The sequence below is a fragment of the Zingiber officinale genome, chromosome 7A (genome assembly GCF_018446385.1).
Source record: "Zingiber officinale cultivar Zhangliang chromosome 7A, Zo_v1.1, whole genome shotgun sequence".
NCBI lineage: Eukaryota > Viridiplantae > Streptophyta > Magnoliopsida > Zingiberales > Zingiberaceae > Zingiber > Zingiber officinale.
The window spans coordinates 9,035,432-9,050,474 of NC_055998.1; the positions used below are offsets into that span (position 1 = coordinate 9,035,432).

General features: G+C 37.3%; 3 protein-coding genes and 1 pseudogene across 4 annotated transcripts; 2 read left to right on the forward strand and 2 right to left on the reverse strand.

Annotated features, from left to right (window-relative positions):
• Nucleotides 1–2,407: 2,407 nt before the first annotated feature.
• Nucleotides 2,408–2,768, forward strand: LOC122000937 (annotated as a pseudogene).
• A 551-nt stretch (nucleotides 2,769–3,319) lies between these two features.
• Nucleotides 3,320–9,242, reverse strand: LOC121999907 (transcription elongation factor TFIIS-like). Its single transcript, XM_042554534.1, has 3 exons — nucleotides 9,087–9,242; nucleotides 7,946–8,848; nucleotides 3,320–3,376 (listed from the first exon to the last, which is right to left on the reverse strand). Exons 1-3 carry the CDS (start codon nucleotides 9,240–9,242, stop codon nucleotides 3,320–3,322), a joined length of 1,116 nt encoding a protein of 371 aa, XP_042410468.1.
• Nucleotides 9,243–11,106: 1,864 nt separating this feature from the next.
• LOC121999183 (WRKY transcription factor 55-like) lies at nucleotides 11,107–12,200 on the forward strand. Its single transcript, XM_042553901.1, has 3 exons — nucleotides 11,107–11,480; nucleotides 11,556–11,681; nucleotides 11,789–12,200. Exons 1-3 carry the CDS (start codon nucleotides 11,107–11,109, stop codon nucleotides 12,198–12,200), a joined length of 912 nt encoding a protein of 303 aa, XP_042409835.1.
• Nucleotides 12,201–12,952: 752 nt separating this feature from the next.
• Nucleotides 12,953–14,067, reverse strand: LOC122000938. Of its 2 annotated transcripts, none has more exons than XM_042555444.1 (5): nucleotides 14,049–14,067; nucleotides 13,838–13,938; nucleotides 13,594–13,737; nucleotides 13,336–13,506; nucleotides 12,953–13,238 (listed from the first exon to the last, which is right to left on the reverse strand). In XM_042555444.1, the coding sequence occupies exons 2-5, from the start codon at nucleotides 13,913–13,915 to the stop codon at nucleotides 13,143–13,145; spliced, it is 489 nt and encodes a 162-aa protein (XP_042411378.1). In that variant the 5' UTR covers nucleotides 13,916–13,938; nucleotides 14,049–14,067; the 3' UTR covers nucleotides 12,953–13,142. The 2 variants fall into 2 exon arrangements, with proteins under 2 accessions (XP_042411378.1, XP_042411377.1); XM_042555443.1 differs by having other exon boundaries at nucleotides 14,018–14,058.
• Between the last annotated feature and the right edge of the window lie 976 nt (nucleotides 14,068–15,043).

Consider the following 15,043-nt stretch of genomic DNA (forward strand, 5'->3'; position numbering starts at 1 on the left):
TAGAATCTTGGTGAACCATATTAAAATTGTGCAAGCATAAGAATTGTATTTTTTTTCTTAAAATAATTCACCAACGTGCAAATTTTTCATTGTATCCATTTATATAAATAAAATATGATTATATGTTAAAATATAGACAAAGATAAGGTTAATAATGAGTTATTATAATGAGTATTTAAATAAAATTGAGTGAAATGAATTGTTTAGCGAACACTTTTATTTGATGGTTTTTTAAATATATAAGTACAACGTGGACCATTTTCCTGCAAATGATCTTGATGCCTAGTTTATAATTGAAATTGAGAATTGATAAAATTGAGAACACAATTTAAAAATAATTTTAGCACATCTGATTTATCTTGCTCTTCAATTACTACAATTGTTTGACGTTATGTATACTACTCTCCAAATCATGCTACTCTGTCCAACATATGCAAATGAATCTCATGAATGCACTCCGTGACTGTATATCATTTCTCACCCATGAGACGAGGTATCATGTTCATCTTCATGAATCTCATGAGTGCAGATGGTTTGAACTGTTAAAAAAAATGTAAGGGATCGAATTAACTGTAAGCATAAGAAAGATGTCTGCACACATCGCCAAACCAATATTGGTTAAGGAAATCCTTTAGTCTTATATAGTACAAAATTAAATTAAGCACACAACAAGTAATTTACATTATGCAAGAAATACACTTTTCCAATAGTATATAAACTATAAAAAGAACTTAGGCCTTGGGCCCCTAAGTCTTGGGAATCTTTAATTCTTCGTTACCCACTTAGCCTTGCCCCAAAAGTTGAAGTTGCAGGGCATGAAATATGCTTCTTGTAACTGGACAAATCTTCATCTGCAGACTAGAAGCTTGGCAATGGATTTACATTGGCATGCCTGTATAAAAGTGAATAAGCACAATGAACACATATTTCAATAGTGGAATCAAAGTTAGTGTCCAAAATACAAAAGACAAAACCCCAAAGATTTCTGCAAGCATCATAACTAGTTGTATCTTAATGTCACTTATTTTGATATATAACTGCAAGCATAAAAAAGATGCCTGCACACATAGCCAAATCAATATTGGTTAAGGAATTTTTTTGGTCTTATAGTACATGAAATTAAATTAAGCATACAACACAAGTAATCCAAATTATGCAAGAAATATACTTTCATTGACAATATTTATTCAGACCAAAATAGGAAGAAAAATAATAAAAAACCACTAATCTTTAAAACCTTCATAAGATGAAATCAAAATTCAACTTGAATTCTCATCATCTGTTTCATTGTTCAGCATTGGCATGCCTCAACTATTGATCCCTCTATATAAGTTCTTATTAACTCAATATCTACTCCATTTAGTGATTCTGTACAAGAAAAATTATTATGAATGAAATGCGTTATATCAAAATCATCATCATCATCTCCCATATTGTATATATCTCTAGGTGGTGACGAATGACACAATACCAATCCTCATTTTTTGGATCAGATACATAATAGATCATTTGTGCTTGTGAAGCCAAAATAAAAGGTTCATGTTCTTCACATTCTCCTGTATGTATCAAGCGTGAAAAGTACACCATTTCGAATCCTAACGAATCAATTTTCACTCCATTAGTAATATTAACCCAATCACATCTAAAAAGAACGATTCGAACCACCATAATCAAGTGAGATAACATCAGTTAATCGACCATAATAATTTGACTAGTGGTCATAATTATCATGTGTAGACTGCACCATGACCCCTCCTGTTCTGTACTTTTTTGTTTTGTTCAGATTCCACTATGCGAAATGTAAAACCAGTTATATTAAACCCATGATAACGAATGCTATAAAATTTGGACCACATGAAAGTGCTCTTAGATCTAAGTCATCAATTTGTTCATTTGTTCGATCAACCTACAATACAAAAATATATTCAATAATTATTAGATATAAATCTTAAAAAATTGATCTATTTATCAATGAACCTGCGATGCCCAAATACATAATCTTAAATTGCATTCATACCAAATCATCCAACTCAGAACTAGTTGGACAACGACCATATCTATGTGTTCTCTTCAACTCGTTCTTCAACTTGTTCTTAAATTCTCTATTCAATGGTAGCAGGAATTGTAAGTTAGAAATTTTCATTGAAGATAAAAACAATAAACAAAATAAATTTTTATAAAATTATACTTACTCATGATACGGGTTCATAATTAAATTTTTATAAATTTTAAATTTTTCTAATTTCAAATTGAGCTCAAACTCGGATATAACAAATTCGAGCCAACTTCGAGCCTTAGATTTTCCTTCCACTCGACTCTGATTCGTTTACACCCACTGTTTTGTTCTCAATCGTCCTTCCGATTCCTAAATCACAAAACCCTCCTGCCAATTTCGTAATCTATTGCAATGGCTCGGACGAAACAGATGGCAAGAAAATCCACAGGAGGGAAGGCCCCGCGCAAGCAACTGGCAACCAAGGCAGCTCGCAAATCGGCGCCTGCCACAGGTGGTGTGAAGAAGCCCCATCTATTCCACCCCGGCATGGTGGCGTTGTGGGAGATCCGCAAGTACCAGAAGAGCACAGAGCTTCTGATCCGTAAGCTCCCATTCCAGCGTCTTGGCCGTGAGATCGCCCGAGACTTCAAGACGGACCTCCGGTTCCAGAGCTATGCCGTAGCAGCACTTATGCGCCATTCATGCCAAGCGGGTGACTAAAATGCCCAAAGACATTCAACTTGCACGCAGGATCCGTGGGGAGAGAGCCTGATCGCTCCGATATGCTTGTCTGATCTGATTAGGGTTTAGATTTTCTCTGTGTTTGAATCTCCTTGTGGGATGTAAAAATGCTTCACACTATCGAAGTTTGCTTTCTGCAATGTTACACTATGCTGTTCTTTCTAATGATCGCTACATTGAACAATGAATGCTTTCGTTGGAAAAATTGATGTAGGATTCAGAGCTGGAGCAATTAGTGTATGAGGTTAATTGTATTCATTTCAACTATGTTGTTCAGGTTATAGATAATAAACATGAACGGCTTAAGCTACTTGTTTGCTTAGGCTGTTTGCATTTTAAACAAATAGTTTCCACAAGGCAAAACTTAGGGACTGTTAACTTCAATATCAAAGCATGATATCTAATTAATAATGTTTAAATCAAGAAAAAGCAATTATTAAGCTTCATGGGGAGATCACAGTCTGATAAATAGTGGTACAGTTTATACAGTTAGGAAGCTAATCAGCAACTCGTCCATCAGCTGTACTGATAATATGTAGCCGTTGGATGGCTTCATCATCACCTTGTTGTGAGGTCGATCCGTTAACAGAACTTCCAATGGTTGTTGCAGTTAACACAAGTAACAAAAGTAGTCATTGGCTGATAACACTCAAATGAAGAAGAGTCAAAGAAAACACCTGATAGCACTTAGATGAATAAGAGAAAGATAGCAGAGAATTAATGTACTATTGGTTTCTCATTAAAAGTTCATACAAAGCATAGGCTATACATATGTCTTTATATAGCAGTAAGAAAAAACAATCCGATCCTAAAATTATGCATCTAGATCTAGCCTTAGCCTTTCATTTATTCAAAGCATATCCATTAAATACGGATATATTCTATCTTAATTATGACTTGATTTAAATAATACAACATAGCCTCCCTTAAACCAAGTCACAAATGTTAGCCATCCCAATTGCCTTCTTCAACTTGAGAAAAATCTCTGTCTTCATTGGTTTTGTAAAGATATCTGCAACTTGACATTCACTAGGACAATACTCGATGTTGATTTGTTTTTCCGCAACCCATTCTCTGATTTTATGATACTTGATATCTATATGCTTGCAGCGGCCATGAAATACTGGATTCTTAGATAATGTAATTGTTGACTTGTTATCACAAAAAATTGTCGTAGGACCATCTTGTTTGTGTTGTAGAAAATCTAAAATCTTTCTTAGCCAAATTGCTTGCATAGCACAATTTGTTGCCGCTATATATTCTGCTTCTGTTGTTGAAAGTGCTACCACCGGTTGCTTTTTAGAAGACCAAGAAAATATAGCTGAACCAAGATGAAAAGCATATCCCGATGTACTCTTTCTAGTCTCAACATCTCCAGCCCAATCACTATCTGTATATCCAATAAGTCCCACAGTTTTATTAGTAGAATACAAAATTCCATCATTAATTGTACCTTTGACATATCTAAGAATTCGCTTTGCTGCGGCCCAATGCGAATCCTTTGGTTTCTCCATAAACCTGCTAAGTACTCCAACTCCAAAAGAAATATCTGGCCTTGTAGCAACCAAATATCTTAGACTCCCAATCAAACTTTTATAAGCAGTAATATCCATACTCTTACCAGTATCATCTTTAGACAACTTTATCTTTTCAATCACTGGAGTAGGAACTGGTTTGGAGCATTCCATCCTAAATCTTTTCAAAATATCAGAAGCATATTTCTTTTGTGAGACAAAAAACCCATCATCCATCAGAATAACTTCAAGCCCTAGGAAATAACTCATTAGACCCATATCTGTCATTTCAAATTTACTAACCAAGGCTTCCCTGAATTCTATGATTAACTTTAAGTTATTTCCGGTAAAAATCAAGTCATCAACATAAAGACAGACTATGAGTGTATCACCAGATTCAATATGCTTAACATACAAAGTATGCTCATAAGGACATCTCAAAAAACCATTTTCAATAAAATAAGAATCAATACAACTATACCATGCCCTTGGTGCTTGTTTTAAACCATATAGAGCTTTCTTCAACCTGTACACCTTATTCTCTTCCCCTTTCTTCACATATCCTGCAGGTTGTTCGACATATATTTCTTCTTCCAAGAAGCCATTCAGAAAAGCAGATTTTATATCCATTTGATACAGTTTCCAATTATTTTGAGCAGAAAGTGAAATAAGCATGCGTACTGTATCAAGTCTACTTACAGGAGCAAAGACCTCAAAATAATCAATACCTGCTTTTTGCTTGTAACCTTTTGCAACCAACCTCGCTTTAAAACGATCAATTTCACCATTTGGCTTATACTTTGTCTTGTATACCCACTTTACTCCAACTGGTTCTTTTCTTGGAGGTAATTCAGTCAATTCCCAAGTACCATTAGTTTCAATGGCTTGAATTTCCTCGTCCATTGCCTTCAACCAATGAGTCTTTTTAGCAGCATCTTCAAAAAATATAGGATCACAATCTGAAAAAAGAGCAAACTGAACAATTTCTTCATCAGACAGATCATTATCATTACTTAACACATAATCTTGCAAGCGAGCTGGTAATCGGCACTCGCGTTGTGATCTTCTAGTTGGTGCTTCAGATTGTACAGAAACTTGAACATTATCTTGAGTAGGCTGTTCATCCAGAAAGTCGTCAGGAATATCAGGAACAATAATAGACTTTTCTTTTTCTATACACCAATTCCAACTACCATGTTCATCAAAGACCACATCACGACTAATAATAACTTTCTTAGTTTCAGGGTTATATAGCTTATAAGCCTTTGATGTATCACTGTAACCAATAAAAATACACTTCTCGCCTTTATCATCAAGTTTCTTCCTCAACTTATCTGGTACATGTGCATATGCCAAACAACCAAAGATCTTGAGATGTTTGACAGTCGGCTTTCTTCCACTCCAAGCTTCCTCAGGTGTCTTATCATGAACACTTCTTGTTGGACACCTGTTCAACACATAAATAGCACAAGATACAGCTTCTGCCCAGAAATGCTTAGGCAGATTTTTTGATTTCAACATACATCTTACCATATCCATAATAGTTCTATTTTTTCTCTCAGCCACTCCATTTTGTTGTGGAGTATATCTAGCTGTCATTTGATGTTGAATACCATGCTTCTTTAAAAAATCATCACACACAATATATTCTGTACCTCTATCAGTTCTTAAGATTTTGATTTCAAGTCCACTTTGTTTTTCAACAAATAATTTAAATTGCTTGAAAATATCACATGCTTCTGACTTGTGATGTAGAGGATAAACCCAAGTTTTTCGACTCAAATCATCGATTAAAGTAATAAAATACTTATTACCTCCAAGTGATGGTACTTCCACTGTGCACAAATCTGAATGTATAAGTTCTAACTGTTTTGTGGCTCTCCATGACTTACCTACAGGAAAAGGTTCTCTATGCTTCTTGCCAATTAAACAAGTCTCACAAACATGATTAGACTTCACAATATCAGGCAACTCAAAAACAAGCTTCTTTCTTGCTAAATAATTTAATCCAGAAAAATGAAAATGCCCAAAGCACATATGCCACAACCAATTATCATCCAAAATCTCAGAATTAAAGCAAGAAAGAAATTTATGCTGAATTTTCAAAGGAAATAATCTATTCTGAGACATTTTTACCTTTGCTATCAACTTCCCATTTCCATCTGTTATGATGCAATACCCCTGAATAATGCATATTTTATAACCCTTTTCTGATAATTGTCCCATACTTAATAAGTTTTGGTGAAGTTCTGGAACATAAAAGACATCAGATATAAAATTTTGAGAACCATCCTTCAACTGGATATAAATTTTACCTTTTCCCAATATTGGTACTTTTGTCTTATTTCCAAAAGTAACCTCTGATTGAATTGATTCATCTAATTCCGAGAATAACTCTCTTCTTCCACACATATGGTTACTACATCCAGTATCCAAAAACCATACGTTCTCATTTGCAGGTAAACTATTACTAGCCAAAAGTAAAGTCTCAGATTCATTAGAGTCCTCACCATAATTTCCAGCAATGTTTGCCTGGTTGCCATGATTGTTGAATTTCTTGTATCTACAATCTGCAATTTTGTGCCCATATTTTCCACAATTATAGCAGTGAGCCGAAAACCTCTCTTGCATGGCATTATCTCCACTTCTTCCTTGATTTGAGTAGTTACCTCGACCTCTTCCTCTATATCCTCTTCTTGCTCTTCCTCGACCTCTATTGAATCCTCCTCCTCTTTGACTAGAGTCAGTCGTGTTAAGAGTAACCTGACTCTTTAAAGCTTCTTCATTTGCTGGTGTTTCCGTCTTTGCTTCGATCCTGTCAATATGGCTTTCTATCATACCTTTTAATTCTGCAATTGTCAGCAGTTCAATGTCATGTGATTCTTGAATTGAGGCCACCACATGATCATACTTCAATGGTATGGTTCGAAGAATCTTCTCAACAACAGCATCATCTCCAATTTTATCACCATATAATCTCATTTTATTGACAAGATCAGTAAGACGTGAAAAATAATGCTCAACTGTTTCTGTAGATGACATCTCGCATCGATCGTATAACCTTCGTAGCGACTGCAACTTGGATTTTTGTGCTCGATCAACTCCTTTGTATGACAATTTTAAGGTGTCCCACGCCTCCTTTGCCGTCTTGGCATTTGCAATCAAACCAAAAATTGAATAATCAACTCCTTGATGAATTTGTCCCAACGCAAGTTGATCTCGACGTTGAGAGTTTGCATCGGCTCCTTCTGAAAGACCTGAATCAATAGAGCTCCAAAGATTTTGAGCTTTTAAATGTGTAGACATCATTATCTGCCAATAATTATAATCGAGCTTCCCATCTAATTTGGGACCAGACCAAACAACATTAAAATTGTTTGTCATATTTTACTACAAAAAAAAAACGAGCTAGAAGGTTACCGGCTCTGATACCACTTTGATAACACTCAAATGAAGAAGAGTCAAAGAAAACACCTGATAGCACTTAGATGAATAAGAGAAAGATAGCAGAGAATTAATGTACTATTGGTTTCTCATTAAAAGTTCATACAAAGCATAGGCTATACATATGTCTTTATATAGCAGTAAGAAAAAACAATCCGATCCTAAAATTATGCATCTAGATCTAGCCTTAGCCTTTCATTTATTCAAAGCATATCCATTAAATACGGATATATTCTATCTTAATTATGACTTGATTTAAATAATACAACATTGGCTCATCGGCACAACGCGTTTGCATTTGATAGTACGTAGTCTTCCTTTGTCCGCATCGCCCACATTTGAACTGATCAGTCGTTGCTTTAGGAGCTGCTCGTCTCTCACATTTAAACAAGAGCTTCTCCTTTAGCTGTTTGTAGGCCGCTTTCCGATCATCACTCGCCATATCTTGGGTGGTCATAGTTGCTATTTCCTGTGGCTTCACATGACCAAGGAGAGCTCTTCGTCGGAAATCTTTGTTATTGTTGTCCCTCAAATTGAACATTATAGATCTGTATTTGTATTTTTGAGAACCAGTTGAGAGGCCTAACTTCTCAAACAGAGCAGATTCCACAGATACAGCTACACGGATAGGATCGCATGCATCGACTTCATCCAGGATGTTCCTCACTTCGTCTGATTTGCTTTCAGCTGTTTCCTTAGGAACTCGTGAAAAGGCTTCTGCAATAAGCTCTCGGATCTTATCACGCACAGAATCGTTACACTTCACCATTGAATTCAGCTTAAGTGAGTAAGTATCCAAGGGAGGTTTCTTTGAAAGAGGTTCCATATTCTCATCCTTGGAAAAGCCATCAGAATTGGCCTTCTCTGATTTGACAGACCCTAGTTTGGTCACTTCATCATTCTGTGCCTTGTCAGCTTCAACCCACTTCAATTTTGAAACAATGTCGCTCTTTGTTGATGCAGCTTTTGGATTCCTGTCAGCCTTGAGTTTCATTGCTTGCTCAATTTTCTTTTCAACCTTTGGAACAATTTTCTTGTTATTTTTCGATGCCTCCTGAACAACTAGATTCTTCCAGTACTGAAGCAAATCATTTGCCACGGTCCGAATCTCATCCTGGGAATGTTTTGTCAGAAGGCGAAGTTTTTTGCCAACCTGCAATGCAAAACCAACTTAAGATGACACAAACCTAGAAAGCAGAAGAATGCAAAATATTCCCAAAAAAACATCCATAAACATTCCAATGAATATAAAAGAAACTATTGTTCAAATAAAGGGAGTAGCGAAGGCTGAAATGCAAAAGATAAATTGAAAGAGTGTAAGTGACAATTAGTAACAACGTACAGTTTATGGTTAAATTGCAAAAAATGCAGGTTGGGTATAACTGATTTACCTGGGTGGCCACCAAACTCTTCCTAGTAACCGGTATCTTCTTCAACCTCCGGAGAGCACTGACACAACGTTTCACCTCAGTGTACTCCCCGCCGTTCTGGGTCCTGTCCGCGGCCTTTTTCGCGGCCCCGAACGTCTCCAAGAGCTCCTCCTCCATCAGGCCTGATAGAAAGGGGAAAGCCATAAGCATGACAATGGCGCAAAGGATAGAAATGGGAAAAAAATGGAAAAGAGAGAAAACCAACAATGGGAAAATCGAAGAAGAGAGCACACGAACGAACCTCAGAAAGAGAAAGCGGCGAAGAACTGCTTGTTTGCTTAAGGGGGCGGAGCGCACCACTCGCCGGCTTCTGCGAAAGGAGTGTCGATTGTCGAAGCGGGTGTTTGCGACGTATTTAAACAGAGAGGGAGTTGATGCTTTGAACCATCTACGTATTTATAAACATTTCAAAAAAACATAAAAGTGAGTAAACTAACAACCCTAAAAAAAGTTATATATAAAAACGAGGAACAGAATTTTTTTTTAAATTTGGAAAAATAAATAAAACCGAAAAGAAACTTAACAGAAACTTATGAAAAAAAATATGTAAATTATTATACTATAGCTACAAAATCTACCGGAATTAAATATTTAAATAGAAAAATAGTAAATTAGAGTTAAAAATGAGTAGTTATGATAAATTTTTATCTTTTAATTCATCCATAACATTTCAATATGATATAACAAGTATAGAAATAACATTAATTAGCAATTCAATCATTTTTCTATGGAAAAAAAAAACAGATGATATCGTGATAAAGAGGCATCATTCAAAAGCGGGTCAAAATAGTAAGGAGGAGTTGATATGGAGGTCAAAATCAAAATCATCCTTATAATATTTCAATTTGTAACGTGAAAAATTAATGAATTGTAATGTCATCAACCCCCTAATCAATAACCTAAATTTTTTTAAAAAAAATTATATAGATTTTTTATTTTATGGTGGGCTCGTGAGGTTTGCCTAACCTGCAACCCGCCTTAGGTTGGTTAGATTGAGTTGAAAATTTTTCAGTCTTTTAAGATAACGAGTTAGCTTGTCCCGACCCGTCAAATTGCCGATCCCCTACGGGTTGATCCGCCCCACCATAGCTCTAGTTACCATTTTGGCCTAATCACCATTTAGTTCGATCTACTAATCATAGCCTTAATTCAGTTAATAAGATTACGAATAAACTCACTATTTGCTAGGATAATTCAATCATTAGAAAATCGGATCATGTCACCACTACTTTTCAATCAATCCCTTCATTCGATTGGCCAAGCCGATTGAACTGGGATCTGTCCCAACTGGTTTCAGCTGATGGGCAACAAAAGTGAGACATGATTGTGCTATAAAAACGGGAAGCAGTTATTGTTAAATTGCTGATTCTTTATGCGACGGCCGTGTTCTTGCATGTCCATTTTAAGGGTGTGGCCAAAGCGCGGTTAGGGTCCCCATGTGGAATAACCCAGGCGTTTTCCCACTCCGCAAGGCACTCAATTGATACGGGTAGTTCCATGTACTTTTCAGCACTTTGCGTTGGAGTTGATTCAATATGGCTAAGCTCTTGAGATACGTACCACAACAAAATCAAAGATATTGACTTGTCATTCTTCTTTCTCATGCATCGATCTTCATTTGAATTTCCTACATTTCTTTTGTTCTTGTTCTCTACTTCCAAAGAATCCCAGCCTTAATAAGCGTACGTTCTATATTCCTGACTAAGTCTAATGTTGCTCTAATTAAGAAACGAGTCACTCTGTTTATTCTACGCAGTCAGCCGCAAGCATGAAGCATTCAAATTTCAAAGATTGCTTATATACCGAGAGAGTCTTCCCAAAGACCGAAGAACGCGACCAAGTCCTACCCATTCAATACACTAACGTCTAGAAAATAAGACTGTTGAGGTTTAAGATGACCTCCCTTTCGCTCTCTGTCTATCCAGCTAGTTCAAAAAAATCTTACGCTTCGAATCCGTTTGTGAGATTAATTCAGTGGCACATGGAGGAGATTTTATCTCGAATCCTTGACGCATGCAAGATTGCAAGAGAACTGGAGAGCAGCCTTCTCCTCTACGTCGATGTCGCATCCGATGCGCATTACCTCTTGCGATCTTGCGAGGAGATTGTTGGTGCCTTCAACAAAGCCGTCCATGGATTATATGCCATGCAGAGCCAAGCTCCTAGTGTCCAAATGCTCCTCATGAGTGCCGGTGAAGCAACGGGAAATCCTTTTTGCACTGGTGTTCCAGCACCGATATCGCCGGAAAACCAGCCGGCGGTCACAGAGTCTGAAGGTGGCTTAAGCTATGTTCACTCAGGGGCACCAGGTCAGAGAAAGGGCAAATCTTTGGTGCCGAGATCCTCCAAGAAGAGGTGAAATCCCAAAGCTTGATATCTTCGATCTGGTTCATTATACTATTAAATTATTGGAAAGCTTAATCGTACCAGTTGCAGGCACGAAGGCATTTCGATTGAGTTGGTGCCGGCTCAACCTAACATGGAGAATCCTCCTGATGATGGATATACCTGGAAGAAGTATGGTCAGAAAGAGATACTTAATTCGAGATTTCCCAGGTAAACTAAACCCATTGTCGATTTAAAAATCAAATCTCCAATTGCATCTTCCTAGTAACGTTTTAATAATATTTTTTCCGCAACTACTTGTTCCATTGCTAACGCAGAAGCTACTATCATTGCACCCATAAACATCATCATGGTTGCAAAGCAAAGAAGAAAGTGCAACGGCTTGATGATTATCCATCAACACTTGAAGTCACCTACTGTGGTGCTCACACCTGCCGCACCTCTCTAACCCCGATCCTGATCCCCAATGACAACAATAATAATGACGACTCACAGCTGGGAGGGCATTTAGGGGCGCAGGCTGCCGTGCAAAAAGTAGTGGCATCACAACCCAGTTTGATTCAAGATCATAATTGGTTCGACAGGGAGGATAGCAGCAGATATATAGAACAGATGCAGGGCGGTGGAGAGGTTGATTGCTCTGTAGCAGAATTTGCAGATGTCATGTTTACTTTAGGGAGCAATAGTACCTTGGAAGCCATCTTCTCTCCAAGCCAAGGGAAACCGTAGGAGTTAGATACATTTTTTTATATACTATCGTAATTTATTGTATGACATTTATGTCTTTTAACTTGCTTTTTTTATTTTCCTTCCACTGAGTGCCTGAGTCTAACACTGTGCAATTATCTTATCAATGATACTGAACTCCAAATTCAATCTTGTCATATGGATGAAGTTCTCAGCATGGCACAATTGTACTCTTTATTTATTTCTTTAATGAAAAAGACATACAAAAATGCACTAGTTCATGTTTACCATAATTTATAAGATGGCAGTTCCTCTAATCAACTACTTTCTTTACTGCCCTTCAAGTAGATTGACTTGGTTTCACAATTAATATGTTTTTGTGAAGAACTCAGTTACACAAAAGCATTGCTATTGCCTGTTGGAATAAGGAGAATCGATAGCAGCAGCTTTAACTGAATTAGACCCAGCCAGACGGGTTAAGTACAAAATTGTCGGTGATAAAAAAAAAAACTAGAACTTATTGTGCTGCTGTTGGAGCTATGCTTTATAAATTTCAGGAATACTATTTTCATGCTGAAAAGTTATAAATTAATATAAAATTCAAAACTAAAAGAGATGGAATCCAATCATTAGCACAGGATTCTCTCAAAACATGCAGAATTCACTTTAGCTTAACAGAAACCACATTTGCAGCTTATGGAAGTTTGTGTATCATGCACTTCCATAGTTCTAGAAGATCAAGTTTAACTTCCATAGTTCTATATATATATATATATATATATATAGAGGTGAAATTAAGAAACATTGAAATTAGACGAATTAATTAAGGACTAATCACAGTACTTAATTTACTCGTGCATTTGAAGATGAATTACACAGAACATCAAAGCTTTGAACGAGAGGAGGGGAAAAAAAGAGGCAACCAAAGGAACATTCATGCATGGATTCGATTCTAATTATAATTCATTAAGGGAATATAATTAATTAATGATCCATATCTTCTTCACTGTCTTCTTCAAAGAAACAACTGACGGCACGCTGCACAGCTTCCTTCACCACCTGCGCTTCCATGCCTTGGGCCTGATTATTCAAACAAACTTTTAAATCATTTTTTAAAAAAATATGAATAAAAAAATTAAGGATTACTTGACTGATTAATTAATTAAAAGTGTCTTACTTCTCTTCCAATAGCTACTAGACGAAATGGATCGGTGCAGGAGGCTTTTGCTTCCACCACATGAAGACCCAACTCCTCAAACGCGTCTAGAACTGAAGCAAGCAGTCCTGGGCAGCTCTTCTCTGAGTACACGTTGATCAGAAATCCTTTCTCTAGGGTTTCAACAATCACCTTTAATTATTCTTACAATAAAAACAATCAATAATAATATCACATCAAATCAGGAAAAAGTCTAGCGCAGGAGAAATAGATGATCACCTGAGGCGAACACAAGGTGCTGTTACTGCTTTGCAGTACTTGGCTTTGTTCGCATGCAGCTTCTTCTTGTTTCAATCTTCCAACTTTTTGCTTCAGATCTTGGATGTATTTTGAGGCATCTAATATTATCGAGGACTTTCTGAGCTGCCATGTATACAGATCAAAATCAATCATACACAAGTGATTAAATCCACAAAATCTGAAATATACATATAGTGTACGTGATTAATTATATAAATATTACTGCATGAGAGTCTGTGAGCGAGCGAAGGAGTTGCAGCTTCTCGTGGAGCGCGGCTCTCTTCTGCTCCCTCGAGACCATCTCCCAGTCGTCGCGATCGATCTCTGCAACCCCACTATTACTATTACTATGGAAACTAGAAGAGATATATAGAGACTTATAAAGAGCGAGGAGGCAGCTAGCCTGTGTTGTGTGTCACTGCCACAAAACTTACCTGAATCAAATGTCCAAACCGCCCTCGTTCATTCTTTTTAATCTCTGATACAACATGGCATGCGCTGCGCTCGTCCAACTGTTCTTCCTATTCATCGACGTTGTCTTTTATTCAGCGCGCGCGTCTTAAAATAATTAAGATGGCTAGCTAATCATGCAACAAGCAGTAGCAGTATTGTTCAAGGCAAGTACCCCAGCAGATGATCCAAACCCCAACAGCTTTTACTTTACAGCTCCACGTACAATTAGTTTGCGAGATGAATCGTGATATAGGCGTTTAATTATTTTAATCATATATATATATATAGATATAGATATATGAGCTAGCGCGCGAGCGTGACGTGCCATGGAATATGTGGGGCGGTGTGGGGAGCAGCAGCGACAGCGTCGTTGGTATATAGTTTGTTTGCGAATGTAGCGGGAGGTGGTGCTGGTGGTGACCGGTGCGGATGAGCCGTGCGCGTGCATCCAAAAGCTTCCTCACGGGGAGGATTTACAGTTTGTCGGCTTCTGCACATTCCGGTTCTATCGCGGTCCCAGCCCCGGCGATCCTGGTGTATGTATGTGTCGATTTATTTATTCAGCTAAACCAAGTTAAAGGTTAAATGCATCAAGCTATTTAAATAATAATAATAATAAAAGGAAATTATACTAATCGGGAAGAAAGTTAAACTGTCACGGTCGCGTCAATGAAATGACATGCCCGGAATATTCCTGTTTCGCTGACACGCACACTAGGAGAGCGTTCATTTCGACGGGTGAGAGAGATATTCGCAATCGGATTAATTACAATAATCAATCTTACGCAATACGTGCATTGCTGACGACTCTTGTCCGAACCATGGACGTTGTCTAGCCTTCACCATTAACCTTCACCGGCACCTCAATTAACTACGTGCCAACCAAACACCGAACGCTTAGCAGTACTTTAGTTAGACTACATGCACCGCCGGATCACATGCGTGCGTTCTATTTCCTAATCATCACAATCCGACA

What these genes read in the sequence shown, in the direction of transcription:
- LOC121999907 (XM_042554534.1), bottom strand. Translation starts at nt 9,242, where the DNA reads ATGGAGGAGGAGCTCTTGGAGACGTTCGGGGCCGCGAAAAAGGCCGCG. An exon ending in AGAGTTTGGTGGCCACCCAG is followed by an intron (nt 8,849 to 9,086) that starts GTAAATCAGTTA and finishes TTTGCATTGCAG; the next exon opens with GTTGGCAAAAAACTTCGCCT. An exon ending in TGTTGTATTATTTAAATCAA is followed by an intron (nt 3,377 to 7,945) that starts GTCATAATTAAG and finishes GAGTGTTATCAG; the next exon opens with CCAATGACTACTTTTGTTAC.
- LOC121999183 (XM_042553901.1), top strand. Translation starts at nt 11,107, where the DNA reads ATGGAGGAGATTTTATCTCGAATCCTTGACGCATGCAAGATTGCAAGA. An exon ending in CCGAGATCCTCCAAGAAGAG is followed by an intron (nt 11,481 to 11,555) that starts GTGAAATCCCAA and finishes TAATCGTACCAG; the next exon opens with TTGCAGGCACGAAGGCATTT. An exon ending in CTTAATTCGAGATTTCCCAG is followed by an intron (nt 11,682 to 11,788) that starts GTAAACTAAACC and finishes TTGCTAACGCAG; the next exon opens with AAGCTACTATCATTGCACCC.
- LOC122000938 (XM_042555444.1), bottom strand. Translation starts at nt 13,915, where the DNA reads ATGGTCTCGAGGGAGCAGAAGAGAGCCGCGCTCCACGAGAAGCTGCAA. An exon ending in GCACCTTGTGTTCGCCTCAG is followed by an intron (nt 13,507 to 13,593) that starts GTGATCATCTAT and finishes GAATAATTAAAG; the next exon opens with GTGATTGTTGAAACCCTAGA. An exon ending in TAGTAGCTATTGGAAGAGAA is followed by an intron (nt 13,239 to 13,335) that starts GTAAGACACTTT and finishes TTGAATAATCAG; the next exon opens with GCCCAAGGCATGGAAGCGCA.